Raw genomic sequence first — 27,799 nt, 5'->3', positions numbered from 1 at the left:
AAAAAAGGACAGTTGACATCAATGGCCCTATCCACCTGTCAAAGTGGCCCACTGGGGATGGGGAAGCTCAGGATCCAGCTTGTCAGGCTGAAAGGGTTTCTCTCCCGTGAGTTGGATCATACACTGAAATTCCATATACTGAAATTCTATATACAGTTCAAGTCCATTTGAGAATATATCAACCATATAATCAATGCAACATCATTTAATAACATTTAAATATTTTACACCAGCAATGCTGCAGTGACTGAACAAGTGGACATGATCCAATGGACTGCTAACTTTATCACACTGATTAACAGTTATACCAATAAATTACTGGTACACCTGATATAACAGCAAAAAGAAAGTGGTCAGAAAGAGAAAGGTGTGCATTCCACATCACTTGCAAACTTACTATACTTCTCTTATGAAGCAGTAACCTGACACCAAATCTCAGGCAATTTCACTGTATACTATACTGTTACCTGTGGGTCTTCTAACAAAAGACAGCCAAGTTCATAGCAAGCATATGGTTGAATATACAAATTGTTTTGGCGGCATAATTCATCTTTAAGGGCTCTCTGAAAAAACTGTAAAATAAAATTAGCATATTTAACACAGAAACATTTCAAAGAGCAAAAGAAATCTTTACACCAGACACAAACATTCTTGGAGCATGCAACAGTTTTCAACTGCAAGACTCCCTAGCTGTTAGAGGTGCTGGTACTTTACGTCAAATCAGATTTGTCCATATAGATCAGCATTGTTTACTCTGACTGGCAGTAGCGCTCCAGATGCACATGAAGAGGTGTTTCTATCACCTTCAATCTGATCCTTTTAAATAGAGATGCCTTGCTAGGAGAAGGATCCAGGGCCTTTCTGTATACAAAGCTTGTGCTCTACCACTTAGCTATGGTCCCTGTCAATAGATACGACAGCCTCCCATCTCTATGTGTTCAAAGCAATCAAAGATGTTTTCAAACAAGGATATTTATGAAGTTCAGGATCCAAAACTTCACAGAAGTTCTTTTACAGTTAGTAAGGAGTCAGGGTTTTTAAAAAATGTTGGGCTAAAAGTTCTGTGTCTGGTGTCCACAGAATTCAAACATTAAGAGAGTAATGACCTGGTCACTCGCCATTTTCATTTAACATGGTCAACTGCAGTTCTGTCACTTCAAGGGGTGCATGATGGAAGTTTCCTTATGCCCTGAATAGGGGAATAGTCACCTCACGCACTGTTACACATCTAACATAGAGCGTGGAAACCTGCAAGAAATTGCTAGAGGAAGGAAGGGGGTGGATGACTTAATATGGCTTCTCATCTTTGTTATCTCCAAAAATGAATGAAAGCACCCAATCCCTGTCCATCACCACAGTGGAAGACCATTTCATCAGGAAGTAGGAGCTCTGCAGTCTTCACTTCCTGCAGATGCTTCTCCACGTTACCACCACTTTCAGGGATTCCAGGCATCTTGAGAAAAGCATGCCTATCCTAGTCCACTCTACTTTTATGCAAGGGTAGGGGCTCCCCTATCCTGCCCAATTTGGCAACTCTGGAGTTCAGTCAGACAACCCCTTTAGATAGGCACAGATCTTTAGAAAACATATGGATTTACTCCAGCAACATCAGGTGTTTTGCAGTTGGTAAGAATGGGGCTACAGTCCTTACTCCAGCAGTGAAGCAGCTTACAAGAAGAATGAAACACACAATAAAATCATAACTACTATGCAATACAGCTGTAGTAAGACAGCCAGTAGCAAATTCCACGTGTAAAAACAATGGATCCATTTAAAATAGAGCAGGTCAACCCACAGAGGAAGCTTTCTGGGGGAAAAAACATTTTCATTTGTGATGAGAACAAAGAGAGTATTATTTATTATTATTTATTTATTATATTTATACCCCGCCTTTCTTTTCATGATTGAAACCCAAGGCGGCTTACAATATCGTTCCCAGGCGGTCTCCCATCCAGGCACTGACCAGACCTGACCCTGCTTAGCTTCAGCAGGGAGCTGGCCTTATGTGTCTTCAGACCATAGCCTGGGACCTTACAGGGAAGACCTATGCATCTCACTAGGCAGAATCGTTTTCAAGAGATGTTCCAAAGTGGTCCTATCTAATCAGATACTCCCCTCTCCCGAAGTTTGCATGTGCAATTTTTTGTTTAAAAAAAGAGTAGCTTGCATTGGCTGAAAGGAACAGAGAGTAAGTCAGCTCTCTGCCCCCAGCGGATTTCTCCAGCACTTCCATTTCCCATTGAGGGTGGGGATGAAAAAAGAGATGCTGATCTTGGAATATTCAAATTACAGGGAGGGTACAGGTACCTGGCAGTCAGGTCTCCCTAACCACCTGTATCCATCTCAGCTGCAGTGTGTTTTAAAAGATGCCAGGGAGATTAAGTTGGTGGGACAGTCAAGGAAAGGGCCCACAAGGTAGAAAGATGGAACAATAGAAGCTCTGGATCCCAGAGCATATGCTACCTAAGAAGCAATCAGGTTTAAAAAGAAAATGAGGAACTCAGAGTGGCACTCCTACAGCTTTCCAGGAGACCCATGCAGCAGAATGGCACCAGCACTATGGGAGATGGGAAAATCCTGGTTAGGCCTCTGTTTCTAAAAACATTCTGCATTTTCTTCTTAGGAGAAGCACGTCAGTAGTGTTCATTCTCTAGATATTTCAGCTTGTAGAAATTTAATATTCATTCACTATATTACCAGTATCAAGTATGTTTTCCTTGCTAATTCAAAATAGCTTGCTCTTAAAGAGATACCAAAATATTGAAACGTTCTCTCTCTGCTTTTCCTTGATCTATTAACAACTCACCTGAATAGCATCTTCAGCGTTTCCTAAGCATTTATGTATGGCCCCAAGTAGCAAGTTCTTTAAACCAACAACAGTGGAATCATCAATTTCATGACAAGCTTTATTGAGACACACAAAAAGAAAATTAAAAAAAAAATAGGTTGAAGCATTTAATTTTTAAATTAGATATTGATTCTACTTCTCCCTTCTCTTCTTCCTCCACAAATAAGAACTATGACCTCAAAACTAGCTGCTCAGAAAGCTTTAAACTCATCCTTTCCCATACTGGGGGCCTCTACATATGTTGTGGACTCCAATTCTCATCAGCCAGCATCCCAGCCAGCACGACCAGTAGACAGGGATGATGGGAATTGTAGTCTAAAATATCTAGAGGACATAAGATTGAGGTAGGCTGCTTTAAACCCATCCCCCGATTCTCTGTCTTCGCCTTAGTTTCCCCCCCCCCCAGTCCAATCAACATCTGGACAAAGAGTGCTAACAATCCCCTTCAAATCATCACCTGTGTGCAGTTCCACCTTCTTGACTAAGAGACTCTTCATAGTGTTAGTTTGGCACCACAGTCATTCTACAGTTTCCATACTTGTTAATCTTCTTGGGGAGCATAAGGCAGTGCACAAGCCCGCATGCCTTCTCTTTGACCCCCTCGTTCTTCCCACCATCTTTAAGCTCAAAGACAACCAGCCATTGTCACAGTCTCTTGGGTTAGATCAGAAGTCACCAATCCATTGCCCACAGGCACCAGGGTGCCCACATAGGCCTTCAGTGGTGCTGCCAGCAGGCAGTCCAGAATCTGGGCTTTCTTTTAAAAAAAAGAAAGGAAAAAAGCAAGTGTCTAGCCCTTCTAGAATGAAAGGTTTGGGGCAAAATGTGCAGGTATCCTTCTAAGTGATTTATGAGAAATGAGCCAGCCTGGTTGCTCCTGTCTGTCAGTGTTATTGTGATTGATGAGTTGATTGGGAACCCAGGCTTTGGTTTACTATTGGCATTGGGGGAAAACAGAGTTCTTGTGCCTTTAACAGCTTATGTCAGGCAGAAATTCAACAGGTAAAGCCCTTTCTGGTATAGAAATACAATTATGGGGAAAGCTTCACCATGACACCCCCATACAGCCATTATGTGTTATACCACACCCCCATGGTAGCCATTTTGTGAATAGTGCCCTGCAGCACTCTCTCAAAATTTGAAATGTCTCCTCTGGTCCAAAAAGGTTGGCAACCCCTGCGTTAGATGTTGTAATTTTTTTTGGGGGGGGGGGAGGGCAGAAGTGAGAAGCAGGAAACCCAAACAGTTCTCTCCTGTACTCAGACCAGCTACAACACAGCTTGGATATTTGGAGCTGCTTCTTTTTAATTAAGAGTTGGTATATAAAGTGATGTTAGCTAGTTTTACAAATTTAATTATGGTGCACTGCTCTCATCATTAAACAATCACAGAAGGAAAACTCAGAAAATCACAGATAAATTTCCATAACAAAAATGAAATTTTCAGTTCTGAAGCACATCCCAGCCACAGAAACCAATCTATACACTTCTGCCAGTTCCCTGCATCAGCATACACTGCTCACCCAGCTAACAGAGTGATCCACCCACACCCTCCTCCATCCCGATCCACTGTGTGGAAGAGAGGATGGACTAATCCAGGGCCATTTGCTGTGGCAGTCTGGAAGCTGGTAAACAGATATTCTTACATGGCCAGTGTGAAAGCAGGGCTGTGGCCGCTCCATCACTACCAGCCAGGGAGTTGGATTGACTGCTAAATCTTTGGCATGAACATTCAATTATGCAAGACAGCCAGATGAGATAACATATGAGCTGGCTCTTAGTTCAACCAGTATTAGATAGGGAAGTAGCGTCAAGTTAAAGACAAGTAATTTGCTTCACCGAACACAGGATACATATTGTATTCATATTTACTGGTCCTGTACACATATTATTTTATTTTATTTATTTAATTGCATTTCTAAACCGCCCTATAGCTAACACCTCCCAGGGTGGTGTACAACACGATAAAACCACAATATTTAAAATACAAGCAAGTGTGTATTGCGCATACAATTATAAAACATATTTAAAAACAGAGTAAAAAAAATAAACATAAGATTAAATTAAAACAAAAAGCTTAAAATGCCTGGGTGAAGAGGTGGGTTTTTTACCTGGCGCCGAAAAAATGACAGAGAAGGCGCCAGGCGTATCTCATCTGGGAGGGCATTCCATAATTCAGGGGCCACCACTGAAAAGGCCCTAGATCTTGTTACTGTTCTCCGGGCCTCTGTATGAGTTGGGACCCGGAGAAGGGCCTTAGACGTCGAGCGGAGTGAATGGGTAGGAACATAGCGAGAGAGGCGTTCCATCAGATATTGCGGTCCAGTGCCGTTAAGGGCTTTATAGGTAAGGACCAACACTTTGAATCTGGCCCGGAAACGTATTGGAAGCCAGTGCAGTTGGGCCAGAATAGGTGTTATGTGGTCGAATTTCTTCGTCTCAGTAAGAACTCTGGCCGCAGCATTCTGCACCAGCTGAAGTTTCCGAATCGTTTTCAAAGGTAACCCTACGTAGAGAGCATTACAGTAATCCAATCTAGAGGTTACCAGAGCTTGAATAACTGAGGCTAGGTTCTCCCTGTCCAGATAGGGTCGTAGTTGGGCTACCAGCCGAAGCTGGTAGAACGCATTTTGTGCCACTGAGGCTACTTGGGCCTCGAGTGACAGAAGCGGATCTAATAAGATCCCCAAACTACGGACCTGTTCCTTTAGGGGGAGTGTAACCCCATCTAGGGCAGGTCTGACATCAACCATCTGAGCAGAGGGCCCCCCGACCAACAGCATCTCAGTCTTGTCAGGATTGAGTTTCAGTTTGTTAGCTCTCATCCAGTCCATTATCGCGGCCAGGCAGCGGTTCAGTACAGCAACATACCAATTAGAAATATAAATAAAAATTTAACATGAAAACTTTTCTGAATTTTGCTTTAAGCTAGAGTAAAATTCATGTAGACTAAGAACGGGTCAAGAAACAAAGGACCAACAAAATATTTGTAAGATTATCAATACAATAATAATTTAACACATTATGCATCTTTTATTCACATTAACCTGTGAGGAAGATATTGGACATATAAGTTTTTATTTAAACAAGGAGTTCAAGTCAAGCTTTTCAGCCTTATGACAGTATCATGTATTCTGCTTGTGCCACAAATGGCACAAAGAAATGAACTCCTCGAGCTGTAGCCTTTGGCTCTGGATGGCTTTTCCAACCTAAAGCCAATTACATAAGTCCTAAAGTATAGCCATGAAAGTCAGAAGCCCCTGAGAAGTAATATGCTTTTTTTACAGACATGTGTTTTAAGTCTTATCTGTATTACTTGCAGCAAGTGCCAGCTGCCATGTTGAGTATGAATCTCTCCCTTCCTAAGTCTTAAAGCTTCTTTAGCAACCCAAAATAAATGTTATCACCACGAAGAACTTTTAAAGAGATGCATGACAAGACTGACCTTAGCAATAATGTATAATTTAGTTTTTCCTTTGGAGCTATGTTTTTTTTTTTTACAGAAATCCATGAAGACTAACCAAGTGTGTTTCAAATTAATACAAAATGTGAGTAGATAGGCCAGTAAGAGGTATTTATCATCATCTTCTTATCTGTGCCTCTCTCTACTTCCTGAAGACATCAGCTATTCATGCCCTAGTTTTGAAGTGAACAGGCCACAACAATACTCTCTAAGTGGGGTTCCCTTTAAACAATCAGAAAACTTTTATTGGTGCAAAATGTTGCTGACAGCTTGTCATCTGCTGATGAGAGACTGGGTCTTATTCCATCTGCACTGGTTGCTCATCTGTTTCTTGGCTTTATTTACAGAGCTGGTGCTTGGACACGAGCTGTGAAGGAGAGCTTTGAAGATGCAGATTGAGCCAGCTGACAGCCAACCCAATCTATGCCTTCAAGCAATCTTTGGTGTGCACAGAGGAGACTTGGGGAGAGGAGTGGGGGTAAAGTAGGCTGGGTGGGCCATGGCTTAACGACCACAGTGTGCTCCTCTCCCCGCCCCTGCAATCCTTAGACCCCCGCCTCCTTTTGGGAGGCTACATAAGTATTGGCACTCACAACCGGAACATCGGTAAGAGAGCGAACTATGGCAAACCCTAACACTGAACTATGGAATGCTTTAAAAGAAATGGGGGTGCCACAGCATCTGACTGTCCTGATGCGCAACCTATACTCTGCACAAGAGGCTACTGTACGGACAGAATATGGAGAAACCGACTGGTTCCCCATTGGAAAGGGTGTGAGACAGGGGTGTATTTTATCACCCTATTTGTTTAATCTGTACGCAGAAGATATCATACAGAAAGCAGGATTGGACCAAGATGAAGGAGGTGTGAAAATTGGAGGGAGAAATATCAATAATTTAAGATATGCAGACAATACCATACTACTAGCAGAAACCAGTAATGATTTGAAACAAATGCTGATGAAAGTTAAAGAGGAAAGCACAAAAGCAGGACTACAGCTGAATGTCAAAAAGACTAACGTAATGTCAACAGAAGATTTATGCAACTTTAAAGCTGACAATGAGGACATTGAACTTGTCAAGGATTATCAATACCTTGGCACAGTCATTAACCAAAATGGAGACAATAGTCAAGAAATCAGAAGGCAGTTAGGACTGGGGAGGGCAGCTATGAGAGAACTAGAAAAGGTCCTCAAATGTAAAGAGGTATCACTGAACACTAAAGTCAGGATCATTCAGACCATGGTATTCCTGATCTCTATGTATGGATGTGAAAGTTGGACAGTGAAAAAAGCAGATAAGAGAAAAATCAACTCATTTGAAATGTGGTACTGGAGGAGAGTTTTGTGCATACCATGGACTGCGAAAAAGACAGATAATTGGGTGTTAGAACAAATTAAACCAGAATTATCACTAGAAGCTAAAATGATGAACTGAGGTTATCATACTTTGGACACATCATGAGAAGACAGGATTCACTAGGAAAAACAATAATGCTGGGAAAAACAGAGGGGAGTAGAAAAAGTGGAAGGCTAAACAAGAGATGGATTGATTCCATAAAGGAAGCCACAGACCTGAACTTACAAGATCTGAACAGGGTGGCTCATGACAGATGCTGTTGGAGATTGCTGATTCATAGGGTCGCCATCAGTCGTAGTCAACTTGAAGGCATATAACAACAAGAACACTGAACCAATAGCTTCAATATACTGCATTGTGGCTTACAGTACTGCCAGGAATATTTTCTGGCAGTTGTTGGGATAACAATGCTCAAATTTCACAATTTGGTTTAAAGTTATTATCCAAAGTGCTTATTATCTGAAACTGAAAAGTTTACAACATGCCAATCATGAGATGAGTAAGCCAGTTTCTTCCTTTAAACTGGTACAAACTAGAAGCGTTGGTGACCATCACTGATGCCATGGGCTCCTTCTAGGAGGAAGGGCAGGATATAAATTTAATAAATAAATAAATAGTACCAGAAAAGCAATGGAAAATGTGTTTTATTTATTCATTTATTATTTGATTTATATCCCGCCCTTCCTCCCAGTTTTATGGAAGCAGCATGTACAAAAATAATAAAAAATATAAGTCACATCTTGTACCTTGACTCATGTGCTGTAGGTCTGTGAAGGAACAGTTTGGAAGAGCTTTCCATAAATACAATACTTCAATGGATGCCAATATACAGAGCTGTTTGGTCGGCTTTTGCTTCCTAAATCTATCTGCCTGCAAACAGTAAAATAATATATTTTAATTTCCATCTAAGCCAAGGGCAAGAAGTTTTCAACATGTAAATGCAAGTTTTAAAGCTACACAATTGGACAAATGGAATAATTTCTTAAAAAATCATCCTGAAATATAGCACATTTCCAAAGACTGAAATTACTACAAAAAGTGGCCCTGTTTAGGGCTCCAGCCAATCTGGAACAAGAACCTTATAACGCTATTTGAGTCAATACATTTTCTCCCATCTCCTAAAACATTTCCCTCTAGTACTAAAGGGCTCAGGATCAGGGCTGGTTGCGAATTTGTTCAAACCACAATCTTATTTTTAGGTGGCCCTACTTCACTTCCAACTGACAGGTACTCAACTGAGTTTGTTAGTAGAAGGACTGATGTAAGGAATGCTTTATGTTATGAAATTTCTATGTAAGAATTCCTGTGAAGCAGGCATACAGATTTGCAACATTTATTTATTTAATTAATTTATGGCTGTATACACATCTCCATTTTTTAACTTTGGATATACACATTGGGGAGCCACAGGGAAGTACAACTTCCCCTATTCGTGTACAAGGACCTCCTCTACCCAGATGAATCAGCTCGGACCCTTCTCTGTGTCCCTCATCTGAGGGAGGTGTGAAGGATGACTACCTGAGAATGGGCTCTTTCAGTGATGGCTCTGTTCGTGGAATGCTCTCAGGCTTTTGGTGGCCAAGTTAGCCTTTACTGTGATTCTCATCTTTTACTGGGGTTTGGCAAGTCTTGTCCTTCTTATTGTATTGCTGGGATGAGCATTTGAGGAATTTTGTACTGTATGCTGTTTTTTCATTCAGCCTTTAATTGATTTTACCAGCTTGTATTTTAAGTTGCTTTGAGACCTTTTTTCCCTAGAAAGCAACTAACAAATACAAACAACACATGGAATGCAAATGTCATGAATTTAAAGTTAAAAATTACTTCCCTTTAAATTTAAGAATTATATGAAGTGTCTCCAAGCCTATGGGCTCACATAAAAGGAGAGTGTTTGTGTTTTGTGCACCCACTTTCTGGATCAAATTCCTAATTGTAGAGTCACAACTTGCCTTGTGAGAACGAAGGACTCTTTACAACTAGCTAACAAAAAGACAGTTTGTGGATCAGTCCCAGATTCCTTTGGGGAGAAAAGAGACCCCCAAAAGGAAAACAAAGCCTTTTTTCTCCAGATAGTCTGTGGGCAAATTAAACTGTCACAAATTGTTTTAAGCAGAGGCATAAAACAAATGCCATAAAGAGCTAACAAAAGGTTTAAAACATTAAGCTTAATAGGATAATTCTACAGACACTAACAGCCCAGTAACAGGACAATGAAAACCTCACTGACATAATAAAATAGATCTATTTATCTCCTCAGAATGTTACATGGGTTAGCACGAACAGCGTGCTGATGTATAACATTCCTTTGCTATCTTATTAATAAAAACTTAAGTTTAGTTTTTCCAGTGGAATTCTTTCTACTACCTGTCTCCATTTACAGAAGCATTTCTGTACCAGTATGAGAAGCAAGTAAAATTAAGGCTCACCCTAAAATTGTGTTCTTTCTCCATAAGGAGAAAGTAATGTGCAAGCCAGCACAATACTGAACTAATCTCTAGCCATGATTTCTTCAAACCCACCACCTGTTCCTAGGTTGAGAGGGGTATAAACTGGTTTGGGGTGGGTGGGAAAAGAGGTCCAAGCCTGAAACACATGTGCCTCTCACACCAGGTACAGACATAATTGTTTGAACAGGGTCAGTAAATATTGGCATCTAAGCTGCATTGTTCAGAACAGTTTTTTAAAAATGCAGTCTAGATTTTCATCATCATCATTAAGTCAACCCGGCCTATACCAATCAGACCTTTTTCACAGAAAACTGCTCAATTTGATTGTTTTTTCTTTTAAAGAGCTTCTGGACTTCCTTGAACACATTCTGAGCACCATTGACATCACCGGTGGCTCCTTGACACACTGTAAAAAAAGGACACAAAGAAGATTCTCCCAGTTATTCTCAATGGTCATTCCACATAGTCATTAAACACTGATGTAACTTTACAAAGAATGAGTGCCTGGATTTGCTTCTTTTTCTCTCCCCGCCCAAACTTTTTAGTATCGTATCTATTCAAGTGTAAGCCTGCAGTCAGGTTCTGTGTTGCTTTCTGATTTTTGTACAGCACCTAGAAAATATTAGATGTCTTAACCAGGGAAATGCAGACAGACATCATGCAGGCAGAATATTGCATGCTCACAATGTTTGGTCAATTTAACAGTAAACAGAAATACACACACCACTGCTATACTAATGTTGTGATTTGTATGGTTGTAGACTTAAGTTTTATAAAAACACATAATCTAAAAAAGGGAAAATATGTTGTGAGTTTTTTGTAGAGAAATTGTTGGCACGATATAACAATCAATGAATTCTCTCTCACACACACGCACACACAATCCTATTTGTGAAGTGATACTTCCCTGCTGTCAAATAGGCATAGTAGCACTGGGACCATCTTGATTCATTTTTAAGTCGCTCAAAGGACTCAAATGCATCCTTGAAATTCATTTCTATCATGCTACACCACCCTATAAGAACAAGCAAAACATTTTTTTTACATACACAGAAAAGAAATGGATCACACATGGCATAAGCACATAACTTTAAAAAGCAATATAACTTTAAAAAAAAGGAACACATATCCAGAGGAGATGGAATCTGTCAGCAAAGCTCTTGTATGTCCATGGACTATTTTAGAAATGGACAGGAGTGTCTATAAACATGCAGCTTTGCTGGCAGCAAGTTGCACTTCACTGCTTAAAGTACAACTGCATGTTTTCTGCCTGAAGGAGTTCACAAAGCTTGAGAGGTGTTCCGTTTTGAAGGTTGGATGAAACAGAAATGTATTACCTTGTCTTCTTTCAAAAACATCTTTACCTTTAATTATACTAGAAACACAGTCTCTTCTATAAGAAGTCACTAAATAAAAACAAGGATTTGAAGCACAGCCACATCTAGTAGTTAACATGCTTTCAAAATTTGGAGGGGAAAAAAGAGGTGCATTCTTAAGTTTACTAATGCTGCACACTTTTTTGACAGCAAACAAGACATGTGCTCACATGTTTATAGATTAAATTTCATGTATTATCACTCCACAGCCATAGGTTGAACGTTATTTTTTTAACTTTTGACGTGCGTATTAATGAAGGAAATAAGCATGTAGTTAAAAGAATCTTTATGCATCAGTGGACAATTAGGCAGGGTAAGCCAATGAATTATGAAATCTTCCCTTTGATTGTTCACCAACAAAAGATCACCAAGTTATTATATGGTTTCCATGCAGAAAACACATTATTTTCAAAGGATGTTTCCAATTAGCAATGAAGTTCTTGTTGTTAAAATGTATATTATTAACACAACTCAATACTGTTCATTCAGATATTAGTAGCAAAGATATTAGTATTATTATATACCAATTTCATAGAGACAGACATGCTGAATCTCTCTCTGATCAGTTGCAAGTTCCAACGCAGTATGAAAGGAGGTCAAGGCACTGTTGATTTGACACTATGGAGAGAGGAAAAGATACCATGACCATAATGCAAATGTGAATAAATACCAGTTCTATCACGAAGATTCCAAGCCCTCTGGGATAGTTTAAAAATCTGGTGTTATTTTACTGCAAGCCTGTAGCCAGAATATTAGCTGGTTTCTCAAATCAGGCCTAGTGCACATGAGATGCTAACGTGACTTAGCAAGACTGTGCAAACATGTGGGCTCCAGAAGAGGTGCTTGAGGCCACTGTGCCCCTCCCCATTTCTTTTTGATGCTGTACCACTCTGAGCTAAGCCAAGGTTTGGCTTGCAAGTCATCCAAACCAGGACAAACCATGGTTTCACACTGCATGCAACTCAGTGCTACTGTCATTTTATATTTACTAGTCATGCGCAATTTCAGAACAATTTATTTCTTCTCCCACAAGGGGGCAGAAAGACACTAGATTGACAGGAATTAATGCTCCCAAAAGAACAGCAGACAGATATGAAAACTGACACCCTTTTGCCAAAGGAAAACCTGTTTTCATAACTACCTACATGTATCTGCATCCATGAGCTCTAGAAACTTGTGTCTTAGTTAAAAACTGAAGTCCAGAGTGCTATGTTTCATGCTGGACAGAGGATTTCCCTGATTACTGTCCTCTTGACAACATTATGGTTAAGTTGACTGGATGGACATTATTTTATTGAAATAGTTTAGGTTCAATGAAACTTCCAGAATGACTGTCAAACAAAGACACCTAACAGTACCTCTAAACGCTGTATTCTCCCCTTAAAGAACATAAAAAGAGATGAGTTTGGATAAGCAGCTTCTTTTTTCTGAAGAATCTCTTTAGCCTCTTGCAATCCTGCTTTAGTATCACTGCCATCCAAAGCAAAAAAAGGACGAACCACAGTATGGTACCACAGCAAGGCTAATCTGAAAAGACATATGCACAAATGTGATCAGGAGATGCTGACACAAGATTAGAGATCCAATTTCTCTCACACACATCAGGCCAATGTTGTGCCAATACCTTAATTCACATCTTGATCATAGCAAAAGAAGAACATCATTTAGCAAATACTTTAAGGCAAGTAGTCTTTTTATGCTTCTAAGCAAGGTCACAATCTTGCAGAACAAGAACGGTAGAAGTGTTCATCCTACTAGAAGTGCATTTTTATTGCTACTGATCATTCAACAGAACAAGCAAACATCACCCTCATTTAAAACCAGCTTTCAAATCAGCTACATGATCAGGTACAGTAGAAAGACCCAGAACACCTCAGGCAATGCCCAACGTATTCCTCCACCCATGCAAAGAGATCTCTAAGGTTCCAGCCTAAGGCAATATCTTACACGCTTGTGCATGCAGGACTTCATTAACACTATACATAAAAAATGCAAGAGCTCAGGGGCTACTATCGAGCATTAAAATTATATCATATGGAGACAGACATCCTGCACTGTGGCATAGCCCTCAATATGCATCCCTTTGCACCTACGAAGCTCCTCTTCTACTGAAATGAACTAGGAATACACACACAGTATCTCTCAATGCAGAACTCTTATTCGAACATAAAAAGGAAGAAAAGTGGCCTTTATGCAGCTGAAGTGAACTAGAACATAGTATTGCATTTCAATTCTTAACATTGGCATTCTGATACTAGAAGGGCTATCGACTGTCCAAAAAAAGCCCACTGAGCGTACAGACTATAATATGAATTAATATGTTAAATCAGAATTTTAAATGAAAACAAATTAGCAATATGCTCAGGATTTACAACTGCAGTGCAAAAAATGTTGTTCCATCTACACAGGCCAGCTAAATCCCTAACAAAAAAAGGATATTTCTACAAAGGTAAAAGTGGTGTATTATTCATTAATTTCATTTAAAACTTTCCAACAGCTTCACTGGGATGGAGGCTGAGTTCATAATATTTCATTCCAAGCCAAAGACTTCTTGCAGCTGCAGTGAGTCTCAGAAAAAGAGGTTCTTTGCCACAGGGTTATCACATGCAAAAGGGAAACCATGGATTGTGCACGCAAAACTATCGCCTTCATTGAACTGAAGAAGCCCAAATGAAAGAGTTCTACATGTCAGTCACAGACCATGCAGGGTTCTGATTCAAAAGAATTAGTCTTTTGAGAAATGTGTTCTATCACTGGAGTTCAAAGAAGCACACCAATATATAGAAAAATCCTCAACTTAAATAAAATTCTGTAAAAAAAAGGGGGTCAAATTACTAATGGCTTAACAACTGTTTGTTGCAATTAGCATTCATCTTGAGTGTAAACATTTGTATCTACTTGAGCATGCAATAAATCCCCTGTGAATTAAACGTCTCTTTAAAATACAGTTTCCAAGTTCATAAACAATGGCACATCAAGAAACAATTTTATCTGCTGGTATTTCCATTAAAAAGAAAAATCACCAAAGACAAGACTGCTTCCTAACGCAGGTTGGCTTGTGGTTTACTTACTTTCAGTACTAAGTTATTTACCAAAGCATTGCAATATAGCTACTCACGTAGCTAAAGGGGCCTTCATGTCCTTACTTTCACTTGCATACATCAGTGAAGAAAGCCCCTGCAGGCGGTCTCCAGGAAAACCCAGCAGGTTGATGATTTTGAGCAGGTTTGGGGGCACCATGGATATGCAAAGATGAAAAAGTCCATATCCAAAGCTAACAGCACCTTTCAGTCGGTTTAGTGAATCCTCCGTTACACCTTCTGCAGCAATATGATTATCATTTGCAGCATAGGAAGTCAATGATTCCTGAGTTTTCTTCTTCTGATATAATTCCTGAAGTGTGTTAATATCTGTGTAGCATTTATTGTAGATTTTCCAAGCTTTTCTAAGGATCCACCCACCTTTTATATAAGCTGAGAAAAGAAAAGAAGAGTTCAGTCAGAGCTTTTCCAAACAGAGAAACTACACAGTACTGGTCCCACAACCGTAGTCATTCATACATACTCAAGAGAAAATTGTTTGTTATAGAAAAAGTTGTAATGATTTTTGCAACAATATCCCCCCCCAACTTATATATGTACTCAAACTAATATACAGCGATTTTAAAACCAAAAAAGATTAAAGGAACTAAGCAGTTATAGTAAATATGTGATACTATGAGAGGAGGTTGTTGCTGCTTTTCAGAGAATCCTGCCTACTGCTGTTCCAGGGGGCCTAGAACCAATATGTGGAAACATATAGTTCAAGAAGATTTAACACGCAAATCTGTTATAATAAGAAATTAAAATGGTTAAATCACTAACTATTCATTTCCAGTTGCTTTGAAATAGGCTGTAAAGGACGAGGGAAGAAAACAGGTTTGCTTTTTTTAAGAACTACCAAGCTATAGAAAATTAAGCTGTCTGTTGCAATAAAACATTCAGACCAACAACCATGATTCAGCTTTATTAGGAGGCCAAAGTTACTGCAAGACTGTGCAGTTCGACCACTTTCTGCTGCACAGCACATTTGCTTCTCATGTGGTTTACCATAAGGCAAGTGTTTACACAATTTTGTTCAGCAATGCTGCAGTAAGCACGGAGAGGGGCAGAGAAATTACACATAGTCCTCTCCTCACCTTGCACTACACATCCACAGAAAAAGGAAGGAATGCAAGGTACACTTTAGAACAATTCTGTGTAGGCTTGCTACTTTCAGCACTAACATACTAACTACTGGGAGGAAGGGCGGGATGTAATTCTAATACATAAATATATAAACATATTGACTTTCAAAAAAATAATTGGTATAACTAAATCTGCACTAGAAGACTTGTTTAAAATATTCCTAATATCTAAAGTAACATAAGAAAGGATAAAAAAACCCATTCTCTTTGGCTACAGAATTACTGTTATCACAGAATTTGATTAAATATTCTTTTCCAACCAACAGTATTGACTGAAAGGAGACCAAGAACCCAATAAATTCAATAACTTGAATTTATAAGATTTAATATGTAATGTTAAATAACATTAGGTGTTCTAAAAATGTATTGAAGCCACACCTACAGAAAGGCACAGTATGCACAGGAAAGGAAAAGGTTTGTTTTCCTTTCAGCAAATTGTCTTAGGCTACTAGAAGGCAAACTGTAGGTTGTCAATAACCTGCAAATCAAACTGCCTACTTCCTTTCCGCATACACAAGGGAAGAACCAGAGGACTAAAAATGACAGAACTTTCAATTCCATGGGGAAAAAAAGATTTAGTATTTGAAGTCACAGCTCACCCGACAGTTCTTGTTTCACAAAAGAAAGCACCGCAAGATAAACTTGACAGTCTGCTACAATGATCTGTCTCTGCAGTCGATCAATCATGGATGGGGCAGCCTTTCGGCCATCAACCTATTTGAAAGCCATGAAAGAAGAGTTGAAACGTCACAGGCATCTTAAATTCTCCATATATTCTCCTTTGTAACATGGAGGTCCTACATTTCCGAACAGTATCTTAATTTTTTTTTTGAACCTAAAGATAATTTCAGATCACATTTATAAAACTGCCAGTAAGTTTGGAAACTGCAAATACTGTACGTCTCCCACTTGCTATAGAGGCATTCATTCATCTATAAGAACACCATGATAAGGAATGATAAGAGAAAACACACACCCCTTCTGTCTTCTGCTGTACCAGGTATAAAAAAAAAATATGTTACCAGAACCATCCCTTTTCATTTGGGATTTCACATGTGAACCCCCTAGAAAGAACAGTGAACATGAAACAAGCATATGTACATGTCCCATTCTAGAGGTTGCAAGCTAAATTTGAAAATTTTCTTATTCTGTGGAACCATAGAAGGAATAGTTAATTATCAAACATCAGTAGCAGCAGCAATACACGGGAAACCCTTACAATAAAAGGGCAGGTTCTGCTTCATATTTTAGTTTGCATTAGTATAATAAGCAGATTGTATTATGTAACTGCGTGTGCAAGACTATTCTAAAAGTAATGGATTAGAAAAGCAAGTAGCAATACCTGTAAATACATTTTATAAAATCACCTTTTCTTTCTTCGAGTGTCAGATGATGTTTACAGAAATGTGATATTCTAAGCAGTGCAGGCTGCTTAATAGGGCATTCTGCCTGTCACTCCTCTAAAGTTGTTGGCTCCCCCACCCCCGAAAAAACAGATCTGCTATGTGGAGGATGCATTTGCACACTGGGAACTGGAAAACAGAAACCTTCTTCTCATACTCTCATTAGAAAAATGCATGGAACAATGAAACTAAACAAACTGCCCAGATTTTAATATACTCAACATTAATAATGCAGGATGTTCTCAAAGGAAGCCAAAGCGTCATTATTTATAGACTATGCAGTGTACTGCACTAGGTCCACTGAACTAGCAAAGATAAACAGCATCCATGGGATACTTCAGCAAGATTACTAGCCAAAATTAATCATTCTTAGTAGAGGAGACATGCCAACTACATGTATGCAACAGGTGACGGTTTCTGAAGCAGAAATACTCAACCAACTTTTATTGTCTGAAACAGCAACTTACTAATCTTAATTTATCTTAAGTACAAAAACATGTGCTTGATATGTCATTTCAATTCATGGCAGTAACAGCCAAGCATCAAAGGCAAGCAGAGACCCCACAGTGCTGTCAAGTCATGATGCTGCAAAACCTGCATGATTCTGTAATTCAATAGACTGAAGCAATATGAAGATTAGAAGGCAAATGCTAATTGGTGCCAGCTGGTAACAGTTGCCTTTCACACCTTCTTTGCTCTAGAGAAAGGGGAAAAGAGGACTGGGCTACGCTGAAGGTGACCTGAGCAGGAGGTATAGAGAAAATGGAGCTATTTCTTGCATGGCGGACAAAGCGGAATTTTTTGGGGGGGAGGGGGAGAATCTGGGTAAGATTTTAATGTTTCAGAGAAAATGAAAGGCAAATTACTTTGGGAGGGCTCAGATTCCACCAGATTCCATTTAAAGTTTCTAAATAAACGTTCTATTTAGTTCTCATGACTGAGGGTGGCGGTTTGCATAGGCAGAGCTGGGGTGCAGCAGGGGTCAAGGGAAAGTGCAACAGAAATGGATTAGCAAGGGTAGGGGCTTGTAGCTGAGCTTGCTCTAGTTTCAGAAGTATCAGCTGCCACTGCCAACAATTCAGGAGGGCTAGAAAATAGAAAGGGAGTAAACATGGCACTAGGAACAAACTTCACAAAAAGAAAAAAAAGGCAAACAGCTATCATAGATGGCCAATACATACCAAATGAAATGCCCAGTGTCACTTGAAAGAAAGCTTTTTGTATAGCAAAAGTAGCCAAATAAGGCTACACTTTTGTCAGGACAATCAGGAGCCAAGACACTGTCCATCAATTACAATTATACAGCCACAAGAGTGGCTGTATACTATAGCCAGCATGAATTTTTTACGTTCTGCCATGTTAAATTGAAAATACCCCCATGCCATTCTGCTGCTTCCCATAAGCTCATTTCAAAACAAAATCTTACAAAACGTATAGTCCTGAACTCAGAAACGCTTGCTTAACAACCCTCTACATTTTCAGGGTGACACACAGAACACTCAGAGAAAATCTAGAGTTCAAAGTGTAAAACAGTAGAAAAAAATCCAGACTTCTGTTAATTTTTTTGTCAGTGGTCTCAATTTGTTGAAATTAAAAATCAGCCATGTTCACAGAGTACCTGTAATCCTATTACTGACCTTGCCCCATACTCTGACCTTCATCTTCTGCAGTTTAAAAGTTAAAAAATGCATAGTTGATTTTTAATTAATTTAAGAAATTTAACACTGGAGTCTATGATAGCACAGGCATGCTCAGTAAGAACCAGCTGTCAGTGTTCCAAAAGTCACTCACAGCTGTTTGACTTGGCTAATCAGGGGGCCACACACACATTTATTCCACTGTAAACAGTCATGGCTTCCCCCAAAGGATCCTGGGAAGTGTAGTTTGTAAAGGGTACCGAGAGTTGTTAGGAGATGCCTCATTCCCCTCACAGAGCTACAATCACCAGAAGAGGGGCTGACTGTTAAACCACTCCAGCCACTGGAGCTCTGTCAGGGGAACAGGAGTCTCCTAACAACTCTCAGCACCCTTCACAAACTACACTTCCCAGGATTCTGTTTAAAGTGGAATAAACATCTGGTGTGAAGGTGGCCAGGGACAGGTTTGGTTTAAATTTGGGTGGGAGACTACACATTTCTGCTGTAGAATAAAAAAGTGGGGAAAACTCCAAAAAACAATCATGCTGTTAACAATGTTTTCTTTTTCGAAAGGAACGAGGCTTTCCCTCAGCTCAGTGCCCACCCACCCAATCTCCTCCTTTCTCTCCCTCTCTGCCCCTCCCTCAGGTCAGCTTCACCTTTCCTAAGCATGATTGCACAGGAGTAAATCCCACTGAACTCAATAAGCATGCAAATGATCAAACCTACTCTACCCTTCCCCTTCCATCCCTCCTTTTCCCTTCCTGTCCCTCCCTTCCCCTTCCCAATCCCCTCCCCCCCATTCCTCTTCTCCTGTGGCCAGTTTCATCTATCCTAAGCGTGATTGCATGTGAATAAATGCAACTGAACTCAATAAACATGCAAATGATCAGACCTGCCTTTCCCCTCCCCGTCTCCCTCCCCTCCTCCTTCCCCTCCTCCTCCCTTCTTCCTTCTCCCCTGCCCACTCCAGCACTCCCTCCGTTCCCTGTGGTCAGTTTCACCTATCCTAAGCATGAGTGCACAGGAGTAAATCCCACTGAAATCAATAAACATGCAAATTATCAATCCAATATTTCAGAGAGGAGGACAGGTCTCCTGCTCCCCTGGTGGCATTCACTATAGCTGCCCAATTTCCCTGCTTTTTAAAGTTTGATAGAAATATTTGTTGGCTATATGTATGTTCTTAAACCACAAGGGTTTTTTGCCTATTAATGAAAAACTAGTCTATAGTTGGACCTTGCAACAAAACAAGGCCTTTGATAACTCCTGCCTGGAATATCGAAGACCAAGGCTTAGATACAGATACCTACTTGAGAAGACACTGGTAATGGATCCTGAAGAGTCTATAAAGCAGGAAATCACAGGAATTGTAAACAGAATGTAGGATTAGTCTGTGAGAGGGCATCTTCATTCACCGATTAGGCTCATTAAGTGATCTCTAATCAGTCACTCTCCTAGCTTAATTTATAGGATTGTAGGACACGGGCTGTAGATCAGTGGCAGAGCATCTGAATTACATGCAGAAGGTCCCAGGTTCAAACCCTGGTGTCTCCAGGTAGGGATGGAAGAGACTGCTATCCTGAAACCCTTGAGACCTGCTGCCAGTCAGTGTCAACAATACTGAGATAGATGGAACAACAGTCTAACTCAGTATAAGGGCAGCTTCCGATATTCCTATGACTATTGTAAGGATAAAAGTGTGTGGGGAGAAGAGCCACCCATGAGCTCAATGGAGGAAGGATAGGATAAAAAAATGTAATAAAACTGAATCTGATAACTCAATCCTGCAAACATCTTTTACATGCCAAAGGCCGTTATCTAGGAAGCAGTCAGAACAAGATATGTTAGTTCACATGTTAGCAATGTTGCACTTACATTCTTCTTTATTTTATTTTTTATTGTTTCTATAACTCCTGCTTCTTCACTCTCACAGAGTTTTTCGGTAGCTTTTAAGTCATCACATGCCAACTGCATTTTTTCTTCTTCAAAAGTCATCATGGCATTCTGTTAAAATATAACAAGAAAGACTACTGAATCATAAAGTAAGGTAATCTAAACTGCTTATTGTTGCACAGAGTAAGGATGTTGTATAACAGTTTTATAAGCACTTGAAATAAGCTCACTATCTAAGACACAGAAGCATCTCCCACAAGAGGACTGCATTTAAAAGCCATTGTCAAAGGAAATGAGAAACCAAAAATTAAACCATGCTGCATTTACTGCTGTGCATTGAACAAAGCAGTATTATAAACAGGTAGTAGGATGAAGGCTTCCCAATGGAAAAAAAAATACAATAAACTGAATACTTTCTTGTAATTATTACACAGCTAACATAATCACAGAGGTCACCATTAGCTTTGCTACCTTGATCGTAATTCAGGGACAGGGAACGTGCAGTGCAGCCCTCCAGGTGCTGATGGATTTCAACTTCCATCAGCAGTCAGCATGATCAATGGAAAGAGATGATGAAAACTGTGGTCAAACAACATCTGGAGGCCCACATCCTGACCTTACTGCTTACCAGGTTGGCCATTCCAATGCATCATCAGAAAGTGAATCTTTCCCATATTACTTGTAGTTACTCTAATAAATGAAATGTGGTATCCATTGGAATCAGGAGACCACCATTTGAGACTCTGGGAGCAGGACCACAACACCTAAATTTTAGATTCTAGAAGATTGCACTCTTCAACTTCACATATAATGAGCTTTTTTAAATTATTCCTGGTCATGGGACCCAATCTGCTAGGAATTATAGTACTATTCTCATTTTCTTCTTAGTTGTAACTAACATGCGTTTATATATTTCCAATTGAGCATGAAGTTACTGTAGTATACAGTCATATACTGTATAAAATATTCGTGTTTGACTATTCATTTTGAGGACCTGTCAAAATTATTATGGAATTATTTTTACAGGTTACATTTCAGCCTATCTAAATCACTTTTGCATCTGGGGCAGGTCAGCTTGAAAATGGGAGGCAAATGGCATAGCTGGGATCCACTACCACTTCAAAGCGATCCCAGACCATGGTTTGCCAGCTTCTGGTCTCTGAAAAATCTCTACAAGATGGGCATTTTTGGAGGGGGGGTATTGGAGGTGGTATCCCTTACCACTGATGACTTTGCCTGCTCTTCCCAGGTGCCCACCACAAATACACTGCTGCCTTTTCAGCAGGGAGCACGGGGGGGGGGGGGGAGGACTGCTGAAGATAATATCCTCCTCAACTAAACTGGCCAACACCTCTAACAGATGCCTTGAGGTCTTTTAACGAGCTGATCTCCCCTACAGCTGCAGTCAGAGGAGCTGCCAGTGGCAAAGTGCTACCTGCTGCCCCCTGCTCTACAGAGCCCTCATAACAGTATTTAATTATTAAATTTCTATCCCGCCTTTCCTCCTAGAAGGAGCCCACTACTACTACTACCACCACCACCACCACTAGTGATAGCAGCAACTACTGTCAGAGTGGGCTTGCTGCCTCTATTAGCGTGGCCAAACCTGGGGGGGGGGGAATCTGCCACTGCTGCATATTATTGCTCCTCCTGCAAGGAAGGTACATTTGAAGTTGATGGTAGTGGTGGGGAACACTCAAATGGCTAGTGCTGCTGCCACCTCTGCCACTGCACCTGGGTTGAAAAATTAAGCATGGTTGAGCAAGGCTGTTCAGTTCCGATACAATGCCAAACCATTGTTTAAACAAGCCACAATTTTAAGCCAACAATAAACTATGGCTTCACATCATGGGGTTTGCTGCCAGAAAACAAGCCATAGTTAGCCCGCTGGGCAGGTTTGGAAATCCAAACAAACCACACTTTGGCTAAATAAACCATGGCTTTGCATTATGCACAAGCCAGTCCAACAGAACCCAGAAATTAAAATAATTTTCTGCTTCTCCTAACATAACTAGAAGCTTCATATACAACTGAACTAAAATTGCTGTCAAGTTGTATCAGCCCCTTTACTTCTGGATAAGATAATTTCATATCAGCTTTCACATGGCAAAGTGCTACAACTATATTTAGAATAGTAACTAAGCAAATGCTTTTCAGGGCACAATAATGCTGTGCTGGGAGGTTACACTGGTTCAGCAAACCAGTTGAGATAAGCAATGTTGGGGAGAAATGTTTCTAATTACTCAACCCCAAAACAACAAAAGATATTCAAAATAAAACTACTGCTTTAAGCCTTTTCCCAACTTGTAGTACTGGGACACTGGCAAACTGCAAGGTATATAAAAATTTCAACATAGTTTCAAGTGGGATTTGTACACAAAAGACATTTTGCTATACTCCTTAGCTTCCCATGTAATTTCAACAATAGAAGAAAGTAGGACTACTATATGTGCACATACTTAGGTGCCATAAAAGTTGCTGTTTTCAGAAACCACCAAATTTTATAACATTTATTGTGGCATGTGCTTTTGTGGGTGAGAGGGTATTTCATCCCCTTCAGGCCAAATTTGACAGTTGTGTGGGTCACCCAACTGTCAATCACTTGATATCACAATGACATCAGGTGACACAGTGCTTTGAAACACTGACAATCAGCTAATCACTGGGACTTCAAAGCACAGTGCAAGCTTGCAAACAGCGCTGTGTTTTGGAGTCCCCCTGGTCACCTGATTTTCAATGCTTTGAAAGCTATGTGAGCTTCACTTCTGAAGCCTCACAGATCAGCAGGAATTCAAAAGGCCCTTTTGGACCAGCCCAGCAGCCTTTTTACTTGTCCACACTGATGTCATGTATTATGTCAGGTGACTGGCAGGTGGGTGTGGCTTGGCCAAATGGCAGGCCTAATTAGGCCCATGGGCCAGAGATTCCCCACCCCTGTTCCAGATACATGTCAAGATGTAAGTTATCAAACTCCCGGAAATTCTCTCCAACCCCATACATACTCAGCAAGCAGTAGCTTAGAGAAAAAAGTGTCTGAATAGCTCATCTGTAGCTAGGAACATCCTGACTGCAAATAGTAGAGCTGTAGGAAGCATGAAACACTTCAGGTGAAATAATTTTTAGTGTCCCTTTGTCCTCCACCCCACATTCTAGGGCTCACAGCATATAAGTTTGCAAAAGTAACCTTAGAAAATGATCTGTCACGCAGGTAGGCAATGCTGGACTTGGAGAGACAAGAGAAAAAGTCAAGTAACTTTAGATAGTTAAAGAAATTTGAACACCATAGAACATATACAGCAAAAAATAAAATTCTTGGGAATTATGCCGGCATTGCACCTCCACTCCTCAGACTGGTGCAGAAGATGCATGAGGACCCCATGCTGAGCTTTTTGTTCTATTTTTTAATCTGGCATTTGGATCCTGTGGAAGAGAGGAGGATACACACTTCTCTACCTCAAAAAACCTTTTTGCTGATACTACTACAGTCCCATCTGGATCCCTAACAAATTGTTAAAAGAAAAACAGAAGGTGTGATTCAGTTGTCATGAACCAGATCCTCAGGCACTCTCTTCTTCTCTTCTACTGCCTTATTTCCTCCAGCCATAGTTAGCAATGATGTTAAAATCTGCAAACTATGGCTAGTGCCTTGACCCCAAACCATGATTTCAGAGAACATAAAAACATGATTTGAAGGAACAGACACAGACTTGGGACATCTGAATCAGGCTTAAATTATGAATCATAGTCTTAAAATAAATGCATTTGTGCACATTTTATATAAGTTATAGATTTACCGGGGGGGGGGGTCCAAGTTTAAAAGTGCACTCACTTTTAGAAACAGTGGCACTACAGAAGAAAAATATATCCTGCAACACTTATATTGTGATGTCTAAAGAAATTCATAACAAATGACTACAAGAGGATTTTGTGCTCACTTACCAAGAAACTGACAAAACTGGCCCCAAAGCTCATTAAAGGACTATGGTTTCTGTAAGAGAAAAAGAAGGTAAAATTACTATTGGCATTAACATTCCTTATTATTGCTTTGCAGGGAGGGGAAGCATAAAATCTGTTCAAACATCCTTGAATAGAACCAATGTAATATAGCCAATAGCAGTTAACTGGTGGTGGTGGTAAGCCAGTGCCACTGTTCTTTCATTTTCATGATCACAATGAAGATCTATTCTATTGGATAACTATCCAAAATACAATGCCATATTCCACCCGTACTTGGTTTTAAAAATGAATTTCTTGGATTTTCAAACTTCCCAGCATAAAGTCCAATTCCAGAGGGTATTGGTTAACTAAACAAAGCACACACACTAAATATGTACTAACTGAAATCACTATATGAATTTAGCACAACAGGGAAATGGTCTCGGCTGCGATCTAATGGACAAATCATATCAAGAGGAGAATCAAGTTTGTAGCGAGATTTCTTTGACATTTCCACCCCAAATCACCCTGCTGTGAAGCATCAGACTACATTTTAGAGAGAAAAGGGGGCTTGCCTCTTCAATAGTGAATCAGCTAAAGTGGAAGCTTCCATGGGCTCTGAACAATGGTTCAAGCCAGATGGCTGCTCAGGTGGTATACAGACCTGAGCATCATCAGTACATGAGTGGTACTGCATTCTAGAGAAGATCACATTTAGCTGTTAAGAAGCACAGGTGACAATAGAATGCTCTGTGGAATGCCACACAATTTCCATGACGCAGAGCTAACAACCCCTAAACTCCTCCTTATATGCCCAGAGGTACACCTAGACAATTTTAGGCTCTGGACTTAATGGTCTGCCTTTAGATGGTGAACTATGCAACAAGACGCAGCAAGCAAACTCTTGGAAGAGGAGTAGCCCAAGCTTTCTCTACCTTAACTAGCATGCATCAAGACTCCTTCTCTCCCTTCCGATGCACATTGTTTCCCCAAGAACAGCAATCCATATACACGCCAGCTTGAATCATCCCACACCACTACCTTCCACAGATGAACATATGTGGTGACAGTAACCAAATCTTGTCCTATATACGACACTCAACTCTATTTCTCTATTACATCCAAGTGAGGAGTGGCCATGCATGACCTAGCAGATAAAGAGTGGTGAGCATCCAATTCGATATGTAGAAAAAGGGAGTCAAAGACCAGAATGAAACGCGCTGGGCTTGTTTGAAAATATCCTGCAATAAAACCAGTTTGGGCTTCTTTGAAAAAAATCTCGCAATAAAACCAGTTTTCTATAAAATACTTCAGCATTCTGGTCTTTTACCCCCTTTTTCTACATGCATGACCTAGACCAATGACAGGATGTAGTGATGGGTTGGATGAGGGCCAATAAATTGAAACTGAATCCTGAAAATACGTACACTATGTGGATAAGTCATAGGTCTGGGAATTGGGGAATCTACCCATTCTGGATGGGGTTACACTCTCTCTCAAGGATCAGGTACACAGCTTGGGGGGTACTCTTGGACCCAAATGACTTCAGTGGCAAGGAAGCCACTGGTTGGTATGTCAGCTGTGACCATTCCTTGACAGGGATAGCTTGATCACCATGATCCATTCATTGGTAACCTCAAGACTGGATTACTGCAGATCCAGCTAATGGGCCAGATCCTTATTTCTCCCCCCACCTTGCAGGCCAAGTTTGACCGGTGGTAGGGTTGCTTACCTGTCAATCACTTGACATCACAATGACATTTTTGCCCATGTGGGGTAATGGCACTGGAGTTGGTAAACCCCAATAATCAACTGGCCATCAGTGCTTGTAAAGCACTCTGCATGGGCTTTGCAGTTCCCCTGCAAGTCTGCAAAGCCCCCTTCAGTGCAACACTGTCTTTACCTGCCCTACACCTAATTATTTTATTATTACATTACCATATATGATGTCAGGTATAGGACAGGTGGGCACGGATTAGCCAAAACAGCCTGGTAGGCATAATGAGGCCTATTTAAGAAGAAAACTAACCAGAAGAATAAACAACATTAACAAAACATGCACATGGATTTTTGAATGGTTAACTATTTCCGTTTTTAGATGAATATAAAGTTGTTTTAAAAATTAGGCAATTTCAACATCTCAACATGAGAAACTTAAAATATTGGGTGGTATGGTTAACTCAGTCTTCTTCATCTTTTTCTTCCTTGTTTGGAAAAGAAATACAAGCTTTCCTGCTTTTTCAGTTCCCAATTTATTTCTCAATGTAGAGTGTATTAGTCCAAATGAAGAAAAATTCTCTCTGTGCCTGCGGAAGAGGCTACTGCTGTTAAGAGCTGGATTACCACTTCAGTGGTCTCCTCCTTGTTCAGCTCTACTCCAGCGCTCCAAATTCTCGATTCATTGGCCTTCTCTATCGTTGCTTTTAGAAAGAGGCAAGGCTGAGAGTGCGGAAGAGCGCACACTTCATGTATGCCACGTGCAGAATAGGACTGAACAGGTTATCTCCCATCTCTGTAAATAGCTTAAACTTTCCCACACCTGACATCATATATGATGTCAGGTCTGGTAAAGGTGGACATGGTTTGCCCCAAACAGCCCAGAGGGCCTAGAGACCTGGTGAGCTTGACCCAGGGCCAGAGGCTCCCCACCACTGCTGAGGGTGTGATTTTAAGTGATGTTTCCTAAAGCACTGAAGAACGGATTGCAAACTTTGTTGCAGAGCTTATGCCTCACCATAAGAATGTCTGAACACTCCAAGGAAAAGTAGAGTTGCAGTCCCTTAAAATAGCACTTTAACGTGTTAACCCCCCCCCTCAACTTCACCCTATGAGGTAGATAATATGTTTTCCCATTTCCCAAGTTAGAAAGGTAAACTGAGATTTACAACCAGATAAACCCAGGTCTATGTTTAACCTGGGCCACATTAGAATCCAAGTAAATGAAATTATTTCATACACACACAAAAAGGGTAAACCTCTGAAAAGTACTCCCATCACTTAAACCAATTGCCTTCAATGATCTTTTATATCCTTTGCAGGTCTACAACTCAAAACTAGATGGCCCCTGTAATCTTAATTTGCTAGTTTGAAGTTATGTCAGAAAGTAATCATCCAGTACTTAAGACGAAGTGATTTCAGAATATACAAGATATTGCATGTGTAGGGAAGGGATGAAATGTGAGTGTTGCATATATTAAGTCAATTCAAACA

At 40.2% G+C, this 27,799-nt stretch overlaps 1 protein-coding gene across 1 annotated transcript in view; it reads right to left on the bottom strand.

Moving 5' to 3' along the window:
* Window positions 1-27,799, bottom strand: part of TTC39C (tetratricopeptide repeat domain 39C) — a 53,650-nt gene that overhangs the window by 6,460 nt on the left and 19,391 nt on the right. The window contains exons 2-12 of the mRNA XM_061597056.1: window positions 24,593-24,641; window positions 20,636-20,764; window positions 16,317-16,431; window positions 14,611-14,965; window positions 12,851-13,019; window positions 12,017-12,110; window positions 11,027-11,131; window positions 10,413-10,525; window positions 8,416-8,539; window positions 2,807-2,904; window positions 468-572 (exon numbers count right to left, since the gene is read on the bottom strand). Of these exons, the coding sequence (XP_061453040.1) occupies window positions 468-572; window positions 2,807-2,904; window positions 8,416-8,539; window positions 10,413-10,525; window positions 11,027-11,131; window positions 12,017-12,110; window positions 12,851-13,019; window positions 14,611-14,965; window positions 16,317-16,431; window positions 20,636-20,764; window positions 24,593-24,641 (1,456 nt within the window). The remainder of the gene's footprint in view (window positions 1-467; window positions 573-2,806; window positions 2,905-8,415; window positions 8,540-10,412; window positions 10,526-11,026; window positions 11,132-12,016; window positions 12,111-12,850; window positions 13,020-14,610; window positions 14,966-16,316; window positions 16,432-20,635; window positions 20,765-24,592; window positions 24,642-27,799) is intronic.

This window comes from Rhineura floridana, chromosome 1, assembly GCF_030035675.1.
Source record: "Rhineura floridana isolate rRhiFlo1 chromosome 1, rRhiFlo1.hap2, whole genome shotgun sequence".
Taxonomy (NCBI): Eukaryota; Metazoa; Chordata; class Lepidosauria; order Squamata; family Rhineuridae; genus Rhineura; species Rhineura floridana.
The sequence above is the reverse complement of the archived record's forward strand: the minus strand, read 5'-3'. Positions and strand labels throughout refer to the sequence as shown.